This window comes from Xiphophorus couchianus, chromosome 9 (assembly GCF_001444195.1).
Source record: "Xiphophorus couchianus chromosome 9, X_couchianus-1.0, whole genome shotgun sequence".
NCBI lineage: Eukaryota > Metazoa > Chordata > Actinopteri > Cyprinodontiformes > Poeciliidae > Xiphophorus > Xiphophorus couchianus.
Window position 1 is genome coordinate 22,699,275 of NC_040236.1, and position 22,008 is coordinate 22,721,282.

The 22,008-nt window shown below is 41.5% G+C and overlaps 2 protein-coding genes and 1 long non-coding RNA gene across 3 annotated transcripts in view; 1 reads left to right on the forward strand and 2 right to left on the reverse strand.

Annotated features, from left to right (window-relative positions):
• The window catches only part of nme7 (NME/NM23 family member 7), a 25,175-nt gene extending 18,033 nt beyond the window's left edge, over positions 1-7,142 (forward strand). Inside the window, exons 11-12 of the mRNA XM_028028780.1 lie at positions 3,905-4,012; positions 6,807-7,142. Of these exons, the coding sequence (XP_027884581.1) occupies positions 3,905-4,012; positions 6,807-6,839 (141 nt within the window). The 3' untranslated portion in view covers positions 6,840-7,142. The remainder of the gene's footprint in view (positions 1-3,904; positions 4,013-6,806) is intronic.
• On the reverse strand, positions 6,892-18,386 carry atp1b1a (ATPase Na+/K+ transporting subunit beta 1a). Its single transcript, XM_028028783.1, has 6 exons — positions 18,108-18,386; positions 12,676-12,804; positions 11,220-11,375; positions 10,883-11,067; positions 8,541-8,624; positions 6,892-8,432 (listed from the first exon to the last, which is right to left on the reverse strand). The coding sequence occupies exons 1-6, from the start codon at positions 18,199-18,201 to the stop codon at positions 8,169-8,171; spliced, it is 912 nt and encodes a 303-aa protein (XP_027884584.1). The 5' UTR covers positions 18,202-18,386; the 3' UTR covers positions 6,892-8,168.
• Positions 13,121-18,101, reverse strand: LOC114151520 (uncharacterized). Its single transcript, XR_003596951.1, has 2 exons — positions 14,994-18,101; positions 13,121-14,893 (listed from the first exon to the last, which is right to left on the reverse strand). It is a non-coding gene; the product is annotated as an uncharacterized LOC114151520 (long non-coding RNA).
• Positions 18,387-22,008: the final 3,622 nt, after the last annotated feature.

The following is a 22,008-nucleotide window of genomic DNA, read 5'->3' on the forward strand; positions in this document are numbered from 1 at the left end:
AGTCCACCTGTGGTAGAGTTTGGGTTTCCTAAATGAAAAAGCAGGCCGGACCAGAATCATTTGCTTGACAGTCGCGTCGGGCTCGGACTTCTGACGTGTTTTTAATAAGTCTGGAAAACATCCAGCACAGAGAAAACCAAACGAGAAAGCACAATATGAAGTTGTGTTAATCTACTTATGATCGTCTAGGAAAATAAAGACAGTAAGCAGGCAGCAGAACCTAATCAGACCGTCACTAGCGCAGCGCGATGCTCGCGCACGCAGCAGATGTCACATCGCACATGCCAGGTGATTTGCACCTGACTCACCCTGCTGTCACAACAAGCAACAGAATGGAGCAAAGCAAAGGCTACAAACAGGAGACGTTACACTGCTGAAAGCAGAAAAGCAGCAAAATTGTAATTAAAATAATATGTTGGGTTTATTTTATGTGACATAATATTATTAAGAAAAAATGAAATTCATAAAATTACAAGAAAGAAAGTCAGAATATCACTGAATTAATGTCGAAGTAATATGAGAATAAAATCATATTACTTAATGTTGAGTAATATCAAGTAGCACTACTTAATGTTACTTAAGTAATGTTATTAGGTAATTTTACTTAAATATTCCAATAAATGGATATTTATTCTAATAGATATTCGAATATTTATTAGAATAAAGTAGTAATACAACTTTATTCTGACATTATTTAGATTTTATTCTCGTAATTTATTATTATTATTTTATTTTATTTTTTTTTTTCATTTTTGTAGCTTGATCATAACTTAGGGCTCAGACCTGTAAATAAAAGTAATCAGTTGGGTCGGGATCTAAACTCGAGCCTAATGTTGTACATAAATATGGTGATTCAAACCGAGGCTTCATAGGCGTATAAAGACATATTCTCAACACTTACTCACCTTGTGAGTCGCCTGACTGAAATCAGTAAGCACTGTGTGTGTGTGTGGGGGGGGGGGGTGTGGGTGTGTGTAAACGCCATGGACATCCTTTCCTTGACCTCTGCAGGGTGGGAAGGACATCAGACATTTCTGGGCAGCCATGTGACTTCTAAGTCCTTACTGTCCACACGTGGTCGCAGTTACAGGAACCCTGGTCCGTTGTGCCGAAGCGCGCCTCGTCGTCGGCCAATGCGGTTGCAGGGAGCGGCGTCTCGTCCTCGTACTGCTAAGCAGATTTGTTCTCCCGTCCCTTTGAAGCGCAGCTTGGACAGGCCTCCAGGAGGCTGCGCTTCACGTCCAGGCTGCAGCAGGCAGCCCGGCGCTAATCAATAGAGGACCAACAGCTGATGTCCTTCTTTGTTTTCACCTTACTTCTTAATGCAATGTCCTCATCATAATACTGATTTTCAAATGAACTGTTAACAGCAGAATATGACCTTGAAAGACAGAAGTTAAGAGTTATGCTAATCTTTGTTTTTGCTGGTTTTATGAGATCCAGCTGATATTTGATATGGAAAGTTTAAAACACTGCTCTCCCCGTTAGCAAGTGTACACAATACACATGTTGGCATTCAAACTGAAAAAAAATTACATTTTCTATTAAAGAGGCAATATTATGTGATTTCCAGGCACGTAGTGCCATTTTGTATCATAATCAAGTAACTCCAGTTATTATTAAAATGTTTTGTATATCAAATATGACTTAAAAGAAATTTGACTTTGTAATTTAAAGCCTTGAAATTGGGCCTCTGTCTCCTTTAAAACTCCTGGTCGTTTCTGAAACTCCGCCCTCAGGAAGTCATCACAACGTGGCTCTTCTATTATATCATGGCAAAACTCCAGGTATGTTTTTGATGAGGGAATAACATTATAACATGATATGAAGCTAAAAAAAAAAAAGAGTTGCTTTTACATAATTCTGCCCCTTCAGCATGATGAGATGAGATGGACTTGAACCCCTTCTTAAAGCTCTACGCTCTGTTGTTGAAGAGGCTGGGATTTATTTTAGTTGTGTGTCAAACTCGAGGCCCAGGGCCAAATTCGGTCTGCCATAACATTTTATGTGGCCCTCTAGACTCTATTGAGCAACAATCTGCAACCACAGGCTTCTCCTTCTCATTGTATTCGGCCATGCGCTGTTTTTTTTTTACATAGATTTTCCACAAATAGCATCATTTTACTAATCCCTCGTGTTTCTATAAACACGCTATTGTCTTAGTGCAGTTTAAAACAGAAATAAAATCATCGTTCTTTTGAAATCACTGCAGGTATTCATCAAAACTGAGAAGTTGTCTGTTTTTCTAAAGATATTGCCATCTTTGCAGCTCTAAACACAAGAAGTACTCATCAAACGGAGAGAAACTATAGTTCTTGGGAATGATAGAAAACTGCTAGAAGTGTTGCTAGCTGGGTGGGGATGACCTCAAAAGACCTGCTTACAACAGGAGTAAATTGTATTAACAATAATCCATATTAATGTCCCTAAGAACATAGTGGTAAATTGTTCTAGTTTATTTTAGTTTTTGCTAAAGAATAAAGAAAAAAAGTCCAGATTAGTGTCTTAAAGGAAAAGTAATGCCATCAAGTTAAATTCCATAAAAAGTCGGTATGTGGTGCAGTACTGCTTCTGGCCTCTTGGAGTTTGGACTAGAGCCTTTTTATGGGAATATAGTAAGCATTAGACAAATGCTGCTCTTTACTAAAATAACACAGTACTGTCATACCTTCTTAGGTAAACATGTTGCTGCACTTTAAAGGCACAAAATGCTGAGAAATACATGCTTGCTAGCTTGTGTTGCTAATAGCAGTTAGCCTGTCACCGAGCAGCTAACAGGTTTATAAACCTGAAGACGATGGCAACCTTCTGGTTCACTGGCTCAGTTTGAGCTGGAGGGAGATGGACGCTATGTTAGTTCATTAATTCGAGTTGAAAATGAAACACAAGAGAGACACTGGAACAATGAAGAAAAAAAAAAAAAAGCTAAAATAAAACCAAGTGGTCTCTCTGAAGTCCTTGAAGCTCCATCTTATCTTTGTTTTTCCTCTCAACCAGGTTGGATTTCAGAGTATTTTCTTTCCCAGACAGAGTTATGGAGGGTGCAGGAAAATGTTTTCTAAGAGCCGAGCCAGTCCGACCCTAAACATGGAAAATTTCACATCCCCTCAGGCTTCTGGGACATTTCCAAACCGTCTTACTACTGGCTATCCAAGATTATTGTCAAAGATTATTAACAAAGGTTATTGTCCAAGATTTCCACGGACAGGGAGTCAACAGTGTTCTTAGTAAATGAATTATTCACAAGCAGCCCCTCCCTCTTACGGCAGACGCTATGGGGAGGGTTGCATTTCCTGGAGACGCGCACGGCAACGGAGCCCAGCTTTGACCTTGGGAGTGTCTGACGTTGAAAGGAAACATTTAGACTCAAAAGAAGAAGAAGGGAGAGGAAACCACCTGTGCAGCTGTAGGGCAGATTTGTGATATACTGATATATGGGAAATTATGTTAAGTTTCCTAAAGAAATAATAAGAGTTAAATGGTTTGTAATGTGTCATGTTTCATTCAGTCCAGTGCTGTCGCTCGTTATGTGAGCTTTACATAAAACTAAAACCAAAATATCCCGTCTAAGTCACTCTCTCCCCCCATGGAGTCCATGAAAGCTTTTCTGCGTGTCAGTGTTTGTTGGGGTTTTTTTTATTTTTATTTTTTTAACTTCTCCTCCAGGATCACATGATCAGCTGCTGAGTAATCACAGTTTTATTAGCGCAGCAAGAGGACAGGATGTTCAGTTTCCAACCTCAGCTGTATCATCCACGCAGGAGTTTGACGTCGGGACGCCGGCTCGTGTGTCACCAGATGCTGCTGCTGCTGCTGCTGAAAGTCTCAGCCGAATGACAATGGGACGGTGTGTCCTTGTGTTCATCAGGAAAGATATAACAATCAGGCTGTTTTCATGCAACAGGAAATCGCACGGCACCTCCGTCCCAACACGCTGCGCGGCCTTTATGGGAAAGACAAAGTGAGGAACGCGGTGCACTGCACAGACCTCCCAGAGGACGGTGTTCTGGAGGTGGGTCTCACACACACACACACACACACACACACACACACAAATTATTCATAACCCTTAAGCTTTATTGGTTTCCCTACATTTTCTCGTGTTACAAAAAAACAACATATTAGTGAAATAAAAGGGAAAACAATGCATCGTTTTCTGATTCCTTATTTTTTTTCACAAATGCAAATCTGCTGCTGTGTGATGCCCCAAAATAAAATCCATTCCAACCACCTGCCTTCAGAAGTCACCTAATTTACAACAAGTCACGTATGAAAAGGTTGCAAAACACTAAACACACACCCAGAGGAACACAGTGTGTTTTAGGTTAGAGGTGCCCCAGTTTTCTTCAGCTGATCTCATCTCCCCCCACAAAAATCATCCACTGTCCCCCTCTTGCTCTCCCATGAGAGCCTTGACCACTAATATGAGTCACAACAACATTCAGTTTCTGTTTGGGATCAATAAAGTATCTTTGACTTGAATTTGAATCTGCACATGCTCTGTTGACAGCAGTCGCACGCTGTTGCCAACTTAGCAACTTTGTCACTGTTAAGCCTGCTGCAATAAGCAACAAATCCATGAATCACATGCTAAATTAAAACAAGCTCAATCGTTTCCATTCAGCATTTTCTTCTTTTCTCTCTTTCTGCTAAAAACTGGAGGATAAAAGTCTTCAGGCTGAGACTTTGGTCTCAACCAGCCCTTTTTTTTTTTTTGAAGGACAGTTCTGTTTTGAGACGCTTCATAATTCATTTAATTTGTTGTTTCTGTTGTTTACTTATTTTGGACATTTCAAATGTCTTCCAGTTCTAGTGTGGCGTGTTCATTAAAATTTAAAGTTTATCAAAAGAATGTGCTCTCACATTACGAGGTCATTGCCAGTATTTTACCTGGTCTCAAAACAACAATATTATCGTTTATCGCGATAACGTCTGGAACATTTTATCGTCCAGCAAAATTAGTTATCGTAACAGGCCCAGTTGCTTTATTTAGCTACTTTTCAGGCAATTAAAAAAAAAAAAAAAAAAGAATCAGAATCAGCCGGTCAGGCTTTTTAAAGATCGGTGATGAGATGGAAAACTGCAGTCAGTTTTCCATCTCATCTGGTTTACAGCAAAGCATCATGTTTCGCATGAGAGTATTGATTAATTGTGAAACGCAAAAGCACTCCACACTTTTCAGATTCCATTTCGTAAAAGAAGGAATGGTATACTTTTTCTTCTTGTTCACAATTACGAACTGCCAACAACGTACATTGAATTGTGTGGCCATAGCATGACTAACAGAAGAAGAAGAGGAAAAAAATGGAGGGGTGCGTGTGTGTGCTGTTGCTAGACTCCTTATGCCACTCCCACATGTTTCCATCAGCGCGACTGTTCTCACCCCCACCAATGAGTCTCGTCATTGTCTTACGGCCCCGTGCATAAGCAGCCACCTTGCATTCGTCCAAGAACAAAGCGCCCTCAACTCTGTGAAGCCGCGTCTTTAGACAAGTCCCATGACTCCGCTCTGTGGGCCGGGGCAACCTCAGATCACGCTGGTTTTGAGGAGAACAAGAGTGGCAGAGGAATTTGAAACAAAACCATTGTTTTCGCAGGCAGTGGGTCTGACCAATCGGACGTCATTGTTCGGGAGAACTCCTGATCTGTAACCCAGGACAAACGCTTCCTTGTTAAACATTAGCCTGTGGCCGACTGGGCTGCCATTTTCCCAAGACTGGAAACAGAGTGACCGAGAAAGGGCCTGTGCAGAGGAGAGGGGCTGAGTGTTACTGCGTGTGATGTCAGACACCTGAATTAGATAAATTAATTCAGATAATACTGTGATACATTTCCTTTAAAGCTGCACTGCAAAAGCATAAAGTCTTACCAAGTACTTTTGGTCTAGTTCCTAGCACAAATATCTTGGTATACTGGCTGACAGTAAGACAAGACTAACTTACAAGTAACTTTTCAGCAAGATATAAGACCTTGTTTTAAGTAAATATTGATTAATATTAATATTAATGGAAAACTACCAGTTCTATTGGCAGATACTTTCACTTATAACAAGACATTTTTCCCATAAGTGAAATAATCCACCAGTTATTAACTAAGAATGATTAACTCAAAGCAAGTTCCTATTTCTTGCTAAAACGTTATTTGTAAGTTGGTTTTGTCTTATTTCAAATGTACTAAGATGTTAACACTAGAAACATTTAGCAGCGTGCTAACCGGTATATCTCATAAAATCAACCAAACTCTCCGTTAGGTTTGTTGTTTTTTCTGCCATTTTGGTTTGAAACATTATGTAATGAGGACAAAATCTAAGAAAAAGAAAAATCGTGCCTTTAATGACATCACATAAGGCGTAAGGAAACTTATCCGAGTGCTTTTAAGTTCCTCTATTTATGTTTTTCCCTTCTCCCTCTTCTTTCACTTCAATTTTTTGATTCTCCAATTCAAAGCTATGTACTTACTAGCTTGTGTGGGAATGCTGCAGGAAAATGTATAAATAATAATTAAAAAAACATAGACGCACACTGATTCCATGTTTTTTTTTAAAATTATTGATACATTTCTTTTGAGCATCAGGGTTGGCGGGAATGAAACTCGGCACATTTTCAGAATCTGTGTAGAAATCAGTTAAAAGTCCTTTGTGTCGTAACGCCGGCGGATCAGCTGTACTTCTTGGGCCTCTTGTGATGTCATCAGCGCAAAGCAGAACAAGCTGTTTTCTTCTGTGCTTTTTTAAGAACTCCGTTTTATTTATTTATTTATTTACATTTGTTGGTGAAAATAAGAGTAACGTGGAATATCTTCTCCAGGTGCAATATTTCTTCAGAATTTTGGACGGATGAGAGCAAAGGAGGAAACACGCTTCACTCACCACACACCACAAGGACTTCACTGTTGTCTCAATTTTCCGTTTATTGTTTCAGCTTTATGCAGATTAAATAAAGTGACAAGATCAGACTCCTGATGTGTGTTTTTGATCTCAAACATTGAATTAAGTATTGTTTTTTTTTTTTTCACACCCACTACAACATCTTTATTACACATGATACTGCATTTGCCTCTGATTTTCTCAAACTTTTTAGACCAGCAACTTTGGTATTGGATTCATAAACATCACACGTTGAAAAAAGGAAAGAAAAAAAAAAGAAAAAAAATTTACAACTGCATAAATATAAAATTCTTCCATTATGAAAATGGCTAAAAACATTCAATAGTAAGTTACGTCACGGAACGTGACGTCTCCAGCAAAGCAGATTTCAAAAGCACTGAGTTGCCACGGTTTCCATGGAGGTGACAGTCTTCTTAGGCTGGACCCACAAAGCTTTTACACTATTAAGAATGAACTGATGTTAAGAGCATCAAACAGAACTGTCGTCTAAAAAAAAAAAAAAAAAAAAACCTAAATGTGAAGCGGAGGAGGAAAAAGAAAAATTGAGCAAACATATTCTACGGCGAACTTGAATAAGGAAATGCAAGAAAACCAAATAAGATGGAGCGCAGTCATCTTTACTCAACACATGGGTCTTCGAGGTTCAGGGTACCATGCTAGTATTTCAGTTAGTCTGAGCACATTGACAAACACTCCACGCACTCACATAAACTACAGACGCCTGCACGGACACGAGCAAGCGAGCGAGCGCACACGCATGCACACACACATGCGTGCACACACACACCTTGGACCACTAAAGCAGACATAAGACAGAGGAGATCACGACGGGGCTAGCCTACAAACTCTGGACACTTCAAAAATATATAGAGACCACGTGAGGATGAAACACCAATGGGGGGACAGAGACACAACTCGCTACACATCAGTAGTGAAACTGCAGTTTTACAGTAATTGATGAACATCCCATGGCTCGAGGATTATTTCTTTTTTTTCTCTATTTTTCTCTTTTACCCTCCCCCCCATTTACAGTAGAATAAATATTTGCTATTGCTACCTCTTTTTTTTTTTTCCACTTTTTGCGTATTTTACATTCTAACTGGACAGAAAACACGAGAGAAGCTAGTGTAAAGCACACGGATTAAGTGTAGGTCCTGTAAATAATGAATGTTCAAAGACTAGTGGTGGTTGTTTTTTGTGTGTTTTTGTTTGTTTTTTTTCAATCTGAACTCTTGAATATCTTTCTACGTTGTTTTTTTTTGTGCGCTCATCGTGCCTGGGGTCACGAGTTCACGGTGAACTTAACGTCAAAGCGTCCCTGATAGCGGTCCTTCTCGTTGTAGTCGATGTTATCGCCGTAAACTTTGCACTCGATGCGGAGCTCCTCCTTCAAGGTGAGGTTGGTGAACTGGATGGCCACCAGAGGCTGCAGGTAATTGGGATGCAGCCGCTTGCCGTAGTAGGGGTAATACTGGAGGGGGAAACCGGCGAGCCCCCCGAGCCCGAAGTACTTGATCTCTCCAATCTTGCTTTCGTCTTCTTCCCTCTGTGGAAGGGAATCACTGAGTTAGTACTAACCAACAAGCAGGGAAGCCCTTGGTTCTGCAAACCAATGGTCATTCTTGAACGGCAGTAATGAAATACACAAACCTACCCTGTTCTTGCAGTGAATGGGGATGTAGTTTTCAAAGGTTTTGCCTTTCAGACCATCCGGAAGGGTGCTGTTGTTGGTAGGAGGCTAAAGACAGAGAGCAGAATTCCACACTGACGGTTTTTGTCGTAAAAGTAAAAATTCAGCCTAGGGCTGGACAACATCAGAAACAGATAAGCATTTTGTATCAGTCAATATCAATAATTATTGATTAGTCTTTAGTTTTAAATATGTGAAATACTCCCTGATGATGTGACCTTTTCTGTTTTATCTACAGAGTTCACTTTTTTTTTAAAATATATATTTTAAGCAGTTATGAGGCACGGTAGTGAAATCTTAAACTGCTGCTCAACAGGTTGTTGCTAGGTAACAAGAGAGTTAGCTGATACCCCCAACCTTGCTTAGGGTTAGCTACGAGAGGTTGAACAGCTAAAGCCTTTCCTCTGCCTACATCCCCCAGAATGCTGTGCGGTTCTGGCTCGGAGTTCAGTGATATTATTGACCTTTCTGTCAGACTTATTATCTATTGATATTGAGCATGTGTTTACGGTGATAAGTATTGTTATTGGCTTATTTGTTCAGCCTATTAAAAACTAGTTGATGCACAATAATTGAACTCATCCTACAGAAGTGTTCAATGCTATCAGCAGTCGCATGATGCAATAGGAAACAGGAAGCATGCTCGCTGCAGCGCTGACCTGCAGCTTCAGTGCACTCATAGGAACGTCTGAGACGTAATGTGTGTGTGAAACCTGTAACTTTAATGTTTCATGTTGCCGGGTTTCCCCTTTAGGCGAAAGCATGTTTCTGTCAACCGCCTGAATCAAAATCATAACCGCGCTGCGTGGAAAACTCACCGACTTTCCCACAGCCGCGTCAAACAATCGCCCAGGTGCTTCTCACACATTATTACACCTTATTCAGCATTTGCTTCCCGTCAGTTTTGCATCTAAAATTTGAATCCTAGCGGCTACACTTATAAACGTAAATCAATCATGTGCATGAAATGCTCCAAAATGTTCTTTTGAGCAGGTCTACATACATTTATGCTCAGGAAACACACATGAAAGAAAGACTGGACAATGAACCGATAATAATATGTATCGCCATTGACACGTGATCAGTGTCAACAGGTAATACGTCTGAGAGAATTTTCAATCATTTCGCACAGCATTCTGGGGGATACAGGCAGAGGAAAGCTGCTCAACCTCTCACAACCAGCCAGATGGTGGCATCACACTCTGGTTACCTAGCAACAACCTGTTAAGTAAGCAGCAGTTGCAGGATTTTGAAATCTGTTTCTGTGCACTGCTGCCCAACTGGCTGAATAACCTTCAGTGCCTTCTAAGAAAAACAAATCTTGGTGTTTGGAAATATTTTAGGTTACAAAATCACTCCCGAAGCAAAGATCAAACTCATCTGCAGATGTACACCAATCAAAGCCAGGAGGAGGGTCTTAGCGCTGTCACACATCCTTGTGTACATGCCGCTCCTACTCTCCTTTCTCTCCGCTACACTACTGCTACTTCCCCACAATGGAGCCTTTGATGAATGCTAAGGCTAGTTAGCATAACCACCAATAACTGCAGATAAACGCTTTTACCTGGAATGGTAAGTTGCTTGTCCACCGTTAGCACATTAAGCAGCAGGTACATGAGGTTGATTAACAGCTCTAAGACCCTCCCCCTTTTGCTAATTGGTTGTTTCTGACCGACAGCATTTTTGCAAATGGCAACAGTAACACTAGGAGGAGGTGGAGGAGCTTGACTTTGTTTTCAGATTATCTGTCTCGTATGTTCATGACATAGTGACAAGTTAAACTTTATATATATATATATATATATATATATATATATATTGTATATAAAAACTACATACTGCAGCTTTAAATAAACATAGAATCAGCCGATCACACCTAATTGAGAAATGGAAATTGAATATCCTGACTGGCTTTTTGTTTGAGATTTTGGTGTAAATGCCGCCATGACTCTGAGAATCTAGCGTCATTGTGTCAGTCTGCTGTGGCATTAGCAGTGCACTGTGCTAAGATGAAGGACCTTTGAAGTGTTGTAAAAAGCTTCTCTTGCATTTTTCAGTTCCGAGACAGGATGACAGGACTCTGTGCTAACTGTTGTGGCCCTATCCGCTTCCACTAGAGTCAACCTCCCTACGCAGAAAGCTTGTTTGAGGGGGGATACAAACCAGCAGCGAATGTTAAAGAACATATGAAGCTGAGGGAGAAACTCACAGAGTAGCTGACTTTGAATACCGTAACCTGCGGTTTGGTTTTAATCTTTTAAAGGGAAAAACGATTGAACCAGCAGCTCCATGCACGGGACACACACCTTTGGTCTGAAATTGACGATCCTGTTGAGCTTGACGATGAGGCACGGCTTTCCCTCACTGAAGCCGAAACTCTCGTCGGTTTCCCCGGAGCAGCTTCCAAGATGGCTTCTGTAGAAATAGCAACTTTTCCTCACTCCGTGATCGTCCTCGAGTTTGCCACGCTCCGTGTATGTCTTGGGGGACTCTGCAAATAGTGAATCAAAACACACACACATTAAAAAAAAAAACATATTAAATCCAGAATTTAACATGTTTGATGTGAGAAAAGGCCAAATCTCCATAGCTAATTGTCACACGCCAGTCAGTAATCAAATGTGACGATCCCCGGATACTTGCCACTGCAATCTTCATAATTCGAATCTTTGTCCTGCTCCTCTTTGCTGTATGGCTTGAGAAACGCCTTCATGCTAGTGGTGTACCTCTCGTACGAGGCCGGGTCACTTATCTTGAAAGAGATTTCAGATTTGTCGGAGCGGGGCGTGTGTGACAGACCTGAGGAACATCAAAAAGTTTGGGTAAGAAGAAGGAAATCAGTGAAAATTATAACCAATATGTAAACAAAACAAAACAAAACCACTGCAGATTAATGATTTGTGGGAGGGTGGGGAGGGGAAACAAAGCTGTAGCAAGGTTCTGCTCTTTATCTTAGGACAATGCAGGGTCTTGGGGATTTTCCTCGGATGGTCTCTGGCAGCTCCTGGGAGTGGTAATTTTCCACAGACCTCGCGCACAAAAGCTCCCAAGTGAAGGCGTGGCACCGGGGCAGAGTGAGATGGGCTCTAACAGCAATCAAAGACAACTTTCATTAACCTTTCCTCTTTTTATTTTTTAAACCGCTGGGTGGATTTATGCATCGCCATATACTTGAGCAAGAGGACGGGCGAGAGAGAAGAGTGTCAGAATCTCACTTGTGAAAAGTTCACCAGTCCCCTGCCCCCACCCATCCACTCTCACGTGTGGCTCTCCCTCTCTCTCTCTTTCTCTTTCTCACTCTCTCTCACAATGGAAACTTTTAGCCCCAGAGTGGGAGGCGGGTTGAGCTCAAGAACAAAAAAAAAAGGAAGAAGAGTCTCTCTGCTTTCTTGTTCGTTCCTCTAGTGGAAGCTTGCTTCAAGCTCACCGTCAGGCCAACACTTTCTGCCAGGCTTCTGCTGATCTCGTCGATTGTCGGTGGTTTGAGAGCGGCAGGAAAACGGAGCCGGCCGTCTACAATGGCTGCTAAAAATACCGCAGAGGCTGAAGCATGTGCTTGCGCACACAAGTGCTGGCGCAACATGATGGGGTGGAGGAGGTGTGGGGGGTTGGGGAGGAGGCTTGGCACCTATGAAAACAACTTAGAAAAAAAGAAAAACGCTCTCTAAGCTTGCAGGAGATTTTCTAAATGCTTCTAATGCAACGGCAGCGTTCGAATTTTAAACATCCCCCCCGTCTCCTCATAGAGGTGGATACAAGCTCATTCAGGGATGAGAAACGGCATTATTTTCCTCTAAACAATGTTCAACAAGCTCTCCGTGTAAAAAGCAGGCTGCTGTGACTCGCAATCCCAAATCGTTTCAGTTCTCCCGCAGCCTGAGGGGGGAACCATTGACTGGCTGGGAGAGAGTGAAGGACAAAATGGCTGAGCCTGTTCGAGGTCAGAAATAGAGATAGAGTTGCTGCTTAGAAGCACACCTAAACCGTTTTTCTTTCTCCCGCGGCCGTCCGTCCGACCGCGCCGTCGTTTGGCGACCGGCGAATCGCTCAGGAGGAGGGAGGGTCGGGGGGAGGGAGGGGCGGAAGTTCCCGGTTTTACCTGGGGGAGCCACTCTGTCCTGGTGGGTGGGCTTGAACTCGTGTATTGTCAGCAGCAGAGCCTGAATGGTCCCGATGAAGATCGCAGCCAAGCATCCGTAGAAAATCACGTAGAACAGGAAGATTTTAACTGGAAAGAGAAACAGGCGGAGAGAGGGCCGACGGTTAGAGAAGCATCAGTCGCATCAGATGCTGAAAAAGCTTTGATTTTTTCTAATTGAAAACAACAATTTCCCCCAGTTACAGGTCTATACCTGCCTTATGTTTGTACTCTGATGCACTTTTTGGAGCTGAATTTAACCTAGATGCTGTGATGCAGAAATGTGTACAAGTTTCTTCATATTCTGTTGGAATCAGAGCTACTTACCTTTTGAGATATTTTTATTTGAGGTCTTATAGTCCTTAGGGAGGAATAAAAATCTGTAGTTTAACTGCACCGTGTTAGGAAAACATGCAATTCTGATTGAAATAAATCCTTTTTTTTTTTCTCGCCACCATTACTGAATCTATAACCTAGAGTAGTAAAGGTTATTACAACTGGCCAATTCATATACTTTTGGCATGTAAAATAATGAAAACATGGCTTTAAAAAGTGCAATAGGCAAACACTGGCATCACACATTGCTATAGGCATCGGACATTGTTTTTAAGCCTGTCACAATAAATCAATTAATCGCACGATAAACAGTCGATAAAGAGACGCTCCCGTTTAATATCGTTGAAAAGCCGCCATTTTGAGAAACGCTGCAAATATATGACCCTCAGGACGAAGTAGTTGGTTTGCACTACCTGCCTTTGTCTGTTTTCCCTGTCTTGAGCTGAATGATTACTATCTTTTGAGAGCAATTTTAGCTATTGAGACTTCATAATCCCTTATAATTACTGTTGTGTTGCATGTTTTATTTGTTTATTAGGGGTTTTTAAACTGTTTTTCAGGTGTGTTGTAAAATGTTTTCTTTAGAAATCCAAGATTTCATCTTTGAGAGGGAGTACTTGCATTAGGAATCCATTGTGATTATTATCATACAAGTTGAGGATGGTCCAAAAATGACAATATTATGGCTTATCGCAATCATTTCTGGGACAAAATTGTCATCCAGTAAAATCTGTTATTGTGACAGGGCCTAGTTGTTATGACAGTGATATATCCGATTTGATATATTGTGTAAGTGCAGTCAGCAACTACTTCATTAATCCGGACTGTAGCTCTTAAAACCCTTTGTTGTTTTATGGACATAGCGAAGCATTTAACAGCTGAAGCTCCTCAGACTTATTTTTTCATTTTTTCCTTTAAATAAGCTCAACCTAGCATGAAGTTTGAGAAATAATACACGTTTAATTAGCTAAAACTCTCCTCATTCCAAAGTTGGCGGTGAAAGGAGTCTCTCCACACTTCCAGCCCGATTCAAACATTACTCCAATTACATAACTGCTGCAGAGTCGTGCTTCCAGTGCGACGGGTTGAGTCACTGTCAGGCGCCACCGCTCGCTCTCATGTGGACACCCCCACACCCCCTTTCACCGACCCCCAACGTGTCGCTTCCAACAGGTTCCTGGATAAAACACGCTGTCCTCACCTCAATAAACAAAGAGCTCCTTTATTTATGTTCCTGTAGTGGACTGAATCTTATTAGTTTCCCTTGTTGGCAGAGTTTCATTAAGGTTCATTGAGGGGAGCTGGGGTGGATATACATTACTGTTACAGTGTGCATCCACTGTTGGCTGCTTGGTAGGAGTCTTTTTGTTCAATCACCCCTGTAAAGGTTCAGTTCATCTTGCTTGGTAGCTAAAACTGTCAAGTCTCAACAGAACCGCTGATCAAACGTTGTTGTGTCTTTAAAGCAATGCTTAGAAAAGGTCAGCTTGTTGTGTTGCCTAAACTTGACCTTGTCAAGATGTGAGGAGAAAAAAAACCCAGCACGCTCTGCACCCTTACACTCTTTCTGTACCAGAGTTCATGTTGTTTCCTCTTCCCCACTTGCGCCTTCTGAAACTCTTCCCCCCACTTCCAGGTTCTCGTCCACATCAACCGGTTTGGCGAGTCAACGGCCTCCACCTCTTGAACAATAATCTCTTCCAAACAGACAGCAGGGGAATGAGCGGGCTCACTGGGCCCTACCCCGCTCCAGCTCTCTGCTTGGCTCCGATATTCGTCCCGCACGTGTCTGAACGCAACAGGCCGACATGTTTTTGAGCGATACGATCTCATCAGAAGCACTCTAGAGTTGGGAACGGGTTAAAAAGAAAAGAAAAAAAGGAGGTAGGGGGTACAAAACGCCTCTAGAGAGAGTTGAACTTGTCGTTGGCGCGGTGACGCACCTGTCAGGAAGTAACTGTAGACATGCTGACATGCCACGCACGTGGAGGCCGACAGCTATTTCTCTCTCCAACACTGTGCCACTCGCTGCCTGTTGTGAAAAGGTGAAGGCAATTTGCAAAAACAAATGTTTTTCTCCTCATGTATTAGCTTTTCAGGCAAGCCAGCCAATCAGATCTCACCAGGTCAACTTTTGTTTACTTTCCAAAAAAAAAAAAAAAAAAAAAACACACATAAATTTGGAGTCACCCAAACATGAATATGTTCGTATAAAATTTGTGAAGCCGCCAATAACACCCAGCCTAACTAATTGATACTGAGTTCCAGTGGTCTTAAGAGATCTGAGACGCAGATCATATGTTTACTTTTAAGGGCTGAGGAGCATTAAAAATAAACATGAGGTGCTGTAGGACTGTGATAGAGGCAATAGCTTAGAATCCAACAAGAAAATGAACACAGCAGAATCAATGTATCTACATCAAAGAAGCTGTAGATACATTGATGTATCAACATGAGATACATTAATGTATCTAATCTTATTCCAACGTAGTGGAAGTTGTTAGTTTAGATGCATTTAATGAAAGGGGGAGAAAAAACTTGGGATTTTGCAGCACTGGAAGGTCATGAACGAGAGCCGATCAAGGAATTTGTCCGATTCCGACTGTTGCATTTCTTGTACCCATGAATTCAACGAATGAAGGAACTGGTTTTGAACAATTGTCTGTTTATTAATTCTATTAATTAAATTTTGCCTCAGCAACATTATTAAATAAAACAGCTCTGGGTAAAGTCACCCTCTTCACCAAGTCGTACCCCGCTTTGGCGCAAATTCCGTCTCTGCCTTCTTCCATTTTATGCCTGTAAGCAACTTGTTTTGTTTCCACGAACTTCAACAATTCTCTTTCTATCAGTAATTTCAACATCCTAAAATGTTCTAACTTTATGTATATTTAAATTTCAGCATACGATACTTTAGAAAGCTTCTATATTCCATGCAATTTGCATTTATTATGGTTCTGATTCAGTAATATAACTCTATATTAATATATCTCTAAGCAACCTGCTGCTGGTGAGTAATGTTTATTGGAATCACATAATCAAATTTCCGTTCAAGCTAAGTTAATTGTGGAAAATAGCGTTAAATCATCGATGGTCAAAGAGGGCACAAAACGTCCCAGAGGCGGATGCGAATCAATCTCCAGCTGTGAAATGAAACATCCTGTGTAAAATACTAATAATAGTAAAAAAATAAATAAATAAAAAAACACCAAAATTGTTCTTATGGCTTTTGGTTTACGTGATTCCAGATGAGCGAGTTTCAAAACAACGCCAAACAAATCGGAAACTGTAATAGTCTCAGAAGCGGAGTTGTGGGCAAGAAGGGCGTCTGGTTGACAGGCAGAGTTTGAATGGAGAGCCCCTCCCCCCACCGGCCTGCCGCGGCGTGCTGTCCTGCGCAGGGACCGTCCCCGCTGATCTGTCCCCGCGTTTGTTAAAGCTCAGAAAAGTATTCAGGCTACTGAAACTACAGCCGATTTAGACAGACATGTCTATGTAGGGACGAAATAACGGGCCTCTTTCAGACTGTCGCCGACCTCTCCTCGCAGTTCACGTGCTGAAAACACAAACAAACTCTTAGCCGGAAATAAGTGAGGGCAGTTCAAAAGGCGGGCCGTAGTTCCCTCTCTGCTACTGAAGCTCGCCACAGATAAACCTGTTGCTTTCAGTGGACACTTTTAGCTAATGGGGCGTCACTCCCCCCCCACCTCTCCACAACAACAAACACAGGACGGACTCTCGCTAAGTCTAACTGCGGGCATGGTAACATTAGCTCTGTAGTGACACGAGCTGATTGAAATCTGCGCAGAAAAGTAGTTCCCAAGAGTTCGCCATTGGTGGTGCGTCTACAACTGCTCGGACTCTTCCTCCCCACCGCCTCACAGAATGAGGCTTTGTGTACCTCCAGCTTTCATTAAGCTCTGTAAATTAAACTTGCGGAAAGCGTGCCGACCCGTGTCTCACGTCTTTGAAAAGGGGGGGGGATGAATAAATAAATAAATAAATAGATAGCTGGGAGAGACAGACAGGCAGACAGAGGGGCGGCCCAGGAGACATGTGAGTCGTGATCGGCTCTCTAGCACAGCACCGTGTTCCCAAACCGTGAGACTCGCCGCCCGAGCCGAATAATATATATATATATTTTTTTTAAAGCGGATCATTTCTAATTGGTAAAACGGTTTAGCAACAGTAATTAGGACTGTGTAACGACTGTTGGCTATCCTATCAAATCATCCCCCAGATCTGCCCGCATTAGTCGAGCTTCCACATCCGTCTTAAAGTATTGAAAACAGCGCTAAAACGATTATCTAGAGTTGGATTCAATAATCCGGGCTATGAGAGAAAGACGGGGCCTAGCAAAATTAGCCATCCGCTTTATAACTGTAGAAATATCCCCTGTTTCCGCTTACTTCTCCTTGGTGGGAAAAAACCCCCCCATTAAAACCGTGGAGGAAATCGCAAACATTTAAGCCAAACTCGTTTAGTGGACGGTCCTGGCCCACAACAATCTGTCCTTCAAGATGACCTTTTTCTAAAGGGCAATAATTGACTGGCACGACATGGGCTACGCCTACGGTGATCATTGTCTATTACGATGTATTATCAGTGAACCCTATCTGAATCCAGATAAATAATTAAGCCGTCATCGCAGAGATGTAATTCAGTTGAAGCGAAAGTTGATTGGTTCATCGAGCTTATTAATCAGCTTATGTTTTTCACTACTCTTGATCCGGGACAAACTCTTCGAAGGAAACCGGTTTCGTGTTTTGGTGGCTGGAGTTACAGATGAGCTCGTCACGGATTTAGCAGAGAAACTTCTCCCCACAGTCTGCACTGAAACCGAAGTCACGACTCGGCGTGTCAGAGCCACCGTGCTCTAACAGGTGCTGGCTGTCTGCAGAGTCAGGAAATGAGGAGAAGAAGAAAAAATGGTTTCCATTCTCCCTTGAAATAACGTCGGGGCTGCCATCCTTCGCCACAGACGTCTGACGAGAACTGGTTCAGTTCAATGAAGGGAGGAGGGAAAAAAAGAAAAAAAAAGAAAATGGAGTACTTACGCCAACTGCCCCCTGTTCGTCCTAGAAACTCTCTCTTCTCTGAATTCCATAGAAATTTCCTCCATCCGCCGTCGCTCTCCTTTTTCCCAGCCATGTTACCTCCACAGAAATATCCGCCCGGTTTACGTTCTGGAAAGGTTTCGCCGGAGTTTTTTTTTTTTTTTTTTTTTAAAAAAGCTGCGACTGTTAACTGTCCTTCACAGGAAACACGAAAGGACAGTTTCGTACCCGACTCCTCCAATTGTACCACTCGCAATTTATTTCGCGGGGAGCAGCTCCGCCTGCAAACTCCTGTAATAAGTTACCATCGAAGAGGGAGGGCTCAGCTCAGCAAATCACAACCCTCGGCTGCGTTTTGCGTAAGAGGCGAACTGTGGAGGGGGGGTCGCTCCAGACAGGAGGCGCTTATCAACGTACAGAGGTGTGTGGGGGGTGGGGGATAAAGGGGCTACACAGAAAGTACCCAATGGTTGTTGCAGACGTTTAAACGATACCTGTACCGTTTGCAACCGGTTTTTTTTTAACCCCCCAATAAACCTCGGTGACATCAAAGGTACCTCTGCATGTTCAAAGGCGAAAAACTGTAACAACGTAGGTGTTAACAAGCAGAGCCAAAGTTTGTACTCAAGTGACAGTAATGTTATATTGTATGACAATAATTCTACTCAACTAAAGCCTATGGAGCTGTAAAACTTTCCGTAGAAGTACAAAAAGCTACTCAAGTACCCTGTTAAGAAATAGAATGGAACATGCAGTACTTTAACTTTCATGTAACAACTAGCATACTACAAAACAGTGCTAGTCCATCGCTAGTCTTAATGAATGAAACTACTTCAAAGCAGCAAAATTGTGCAGATAATAAGCCCATTTTGTTTTTGACACAAGCTACATGCATAAAAGCAACAATGCACTTCTGAACTTGCTGGATTTCTTTCTATGACTTAACGGAGCCCATATACATCAGACTTTAATGAGTCATTTAAATAAATAAATAAATAAATGTCTGTGTATTGATTTCACAGTCTGGAATCTAAAAAGATGAACAAAAATGCGAACTGCTGCTGTGACTAAAAAGGGTGGCTTTGTTTCAGTTGCCAATGTACACACAGGTTGTATGGACGGATGTTATTGTTTACATCCGCAAAATTTACATCCGGAAATGTTGCGCATGCGCACAATGCCGGAGGGTAAAAAAGACGATTTTGTACTTGCTCTCCATAGCCGCGCTGCCGCAATAGAACAATTTCGTTCAAAAATGAAACCTGTTTATGTACGTATTATTAATTTAGTGAAGTGAGCCACAGAAACGGGAAATAACGCAGAAAACCCGATGAAGAACAACTCAAAACCACTTTTTTTTTTTTTGCTCTGTGTCGGCTTTACGCTACAAGCAGACTAGTAGCCATAACTAACAGCTCCATTAGCCGACATATATGCATCCTGAGACACTTTGTTTTAACTGAACCGAAACAAACATAATTCCTACATGACCGTTTGACTAAGCTAGCAAAACTGACATACTTCCTCCCTCCATTTTTTAATGACATTTGTTTTACTGACCTGTGAAATATTGGGTCTTGTTTCCTAGATGGCCTTGTTTTGACAACTAGTAGCAAAACACTGTGTCTCATTTTCTTTTATATATCACGCAAACATTTAAGATTTAGCATGTTATGTTAAATGATAGTAGTCATCGTCTGCCAGCAGTTTTCTGCCCTCCAACAGTGTGTTGTCTTATTTCACACATGATGCTCTCATCTTTAGGACGTCGCTGCTCACCGTTTTCTTTTTAACTCCCCAAATAACAAGTTCCCTCTTTGGGGCCACATGATTGACCTTTATCATAAAGGGAGCCTCTCTATGTGTGCTGACCTCTATGTCAGCCTGTGTTTCAGGTGGGTGAGCAGGCGTTGGCACGCGATCACGATCAACATCGACACACTGGACTGCTAATGTCCTAGCGTTGATCTGACAAGAGATCAAAATCTCCAAAAAATAATAACTTCTTAATACGCCTTAAAGCTTTTTACATATAGTCACAACCACAAACCTCAATATATTTTTGTTATTTATTTTTTTGTGATAGACCAACACAAAGCTTTGGCTTAATTACTTCTCTGATTATAATGTTCTTATTACAAATTGCCTTTTATAAAGTCTCTATTCTCCAGTCAACCATTAGTCGATTGCTAAATTAATTGACAATTATTTCAATAATCGATTTATCACGATTAATCCGATTAAACGCTCCAGGCGTAGCTTCGTCCCGTCTCTGTTTTTTGTTGTTGCCTCTCACAGGTTTTCTTCCAGGATTATCCAGTGTTTTATCTCCACTCATCTTCCGACCCACCCTGACCAACTTCCCTGACAGTCACGAAGTACAACATCCTCACAGGATAATGCTGCCACCACCGTGTCTTACCGTAAGTGTACTAGCGGGGATGGCATTTATTTGCCTGGAGGTGAAAAAGAACAATTTTCAGCAACTTTTTCTACACGTTTACTGCGTCTAGAGGCGCCAAACGGAATTTCTTGTGGCTTTATTTCAACAAAGGCTTTCGTCTTGCTACTCTTCCATCAAAGTCATATTTGGGGAGTATGTGGAGATCTGTGTTGCAATCGGCTTCTTGGTTGCTCCTCCTTGCCAGTCTGGCCAGTTTAATGGCTACAGTATTGTATGCACAGGGAGCAGGGGGTAGTTGGTTTGCCAACAAACCAACTATATTGCATTCTTCTCTGTCTGTTACTCTAACACTGCAGGACCTCAAACAGTTTCCTCAAGCTGCCAGGATAGAAAATCTAAACCAAACCAAACAAAACACGAGCCTCTTGGCTGCTTCCAGCGTTAATGCTTCACATTAATCAGATAAGTGTTTGATTAGTGGACGGTGTCAAAGCTGCCGCCGCCGTTTCCTTGCAGTGTGCCGGTCTGCATGCTCTAATGAGGGCCGTTCTGATGAGCGCGTCCAAGTTAAGGGAGGCTCCAGTCGTGTGATCCGAATCCTCGGGGTTGGGGTGCCTGTTTATGTTTTTCTGCTGCAAACTTGTGACTTTTGAACAAATAGTTCCATAATTACGGCGTCACAGGCAACTTGCCTGCGAGCAAAACCCCTGAAAGTTTCCACACATATTCTTATGCTTGACATGTGTTGGTTTTTTATGATATAGGAGAGCGTGATCCATATTTCTACAAATTATCTGGACATGTGCATTCACAGATTTAGCTGTAGAGATGTAGACATTTCTCTGTTTAATTTTGCTGAACATTTGGGCATTTTTTGAGTTCCTGTTTACAGCGTTATGTAACAGGCAGTACTTTTTTTAACTCTTCAGGCTTACATGAAAAATGAGAATTATTAGCTAATGCTAATGATAACATGAAATTCTCTGATTGTGGGTTTGATACTATTACTACTTTTTCAATATTTAGGGAATAAAACAGCGTAAAGCATAACATATTCAAGGGAGTGGGTGGAAGTATAAACTAAAGTATAAAGCAATCTTTAACCACTTACATAATCTTACATTTATTACCTGTATAATCAATACATATAACACCTACATTTAATCTCTAACCTCTAATCTTTTTAATTTCAACTACAGTGGATGAATAATCACTATTTATTTCAATTTCACAAAAAAACAACAACAAACAAAAACAAATCAAGTATCAATAACAATAAAAAAACCCCACCAATAATAATTAATTAATACTATGAAGTGTTATATTTAACAATAATCATATTTTCACCTTCCTGAAATAATAACCTAAGTAATTTTTTTGGGGGGGAAAAATCCCCACTTCTTTTTTTCCAAAAAATATTTAAGGCACACAAAACAAAAATCACTTTTTCCAAAATAATGACTTATGCCATAATGGTGATGACATGTTTATATGACC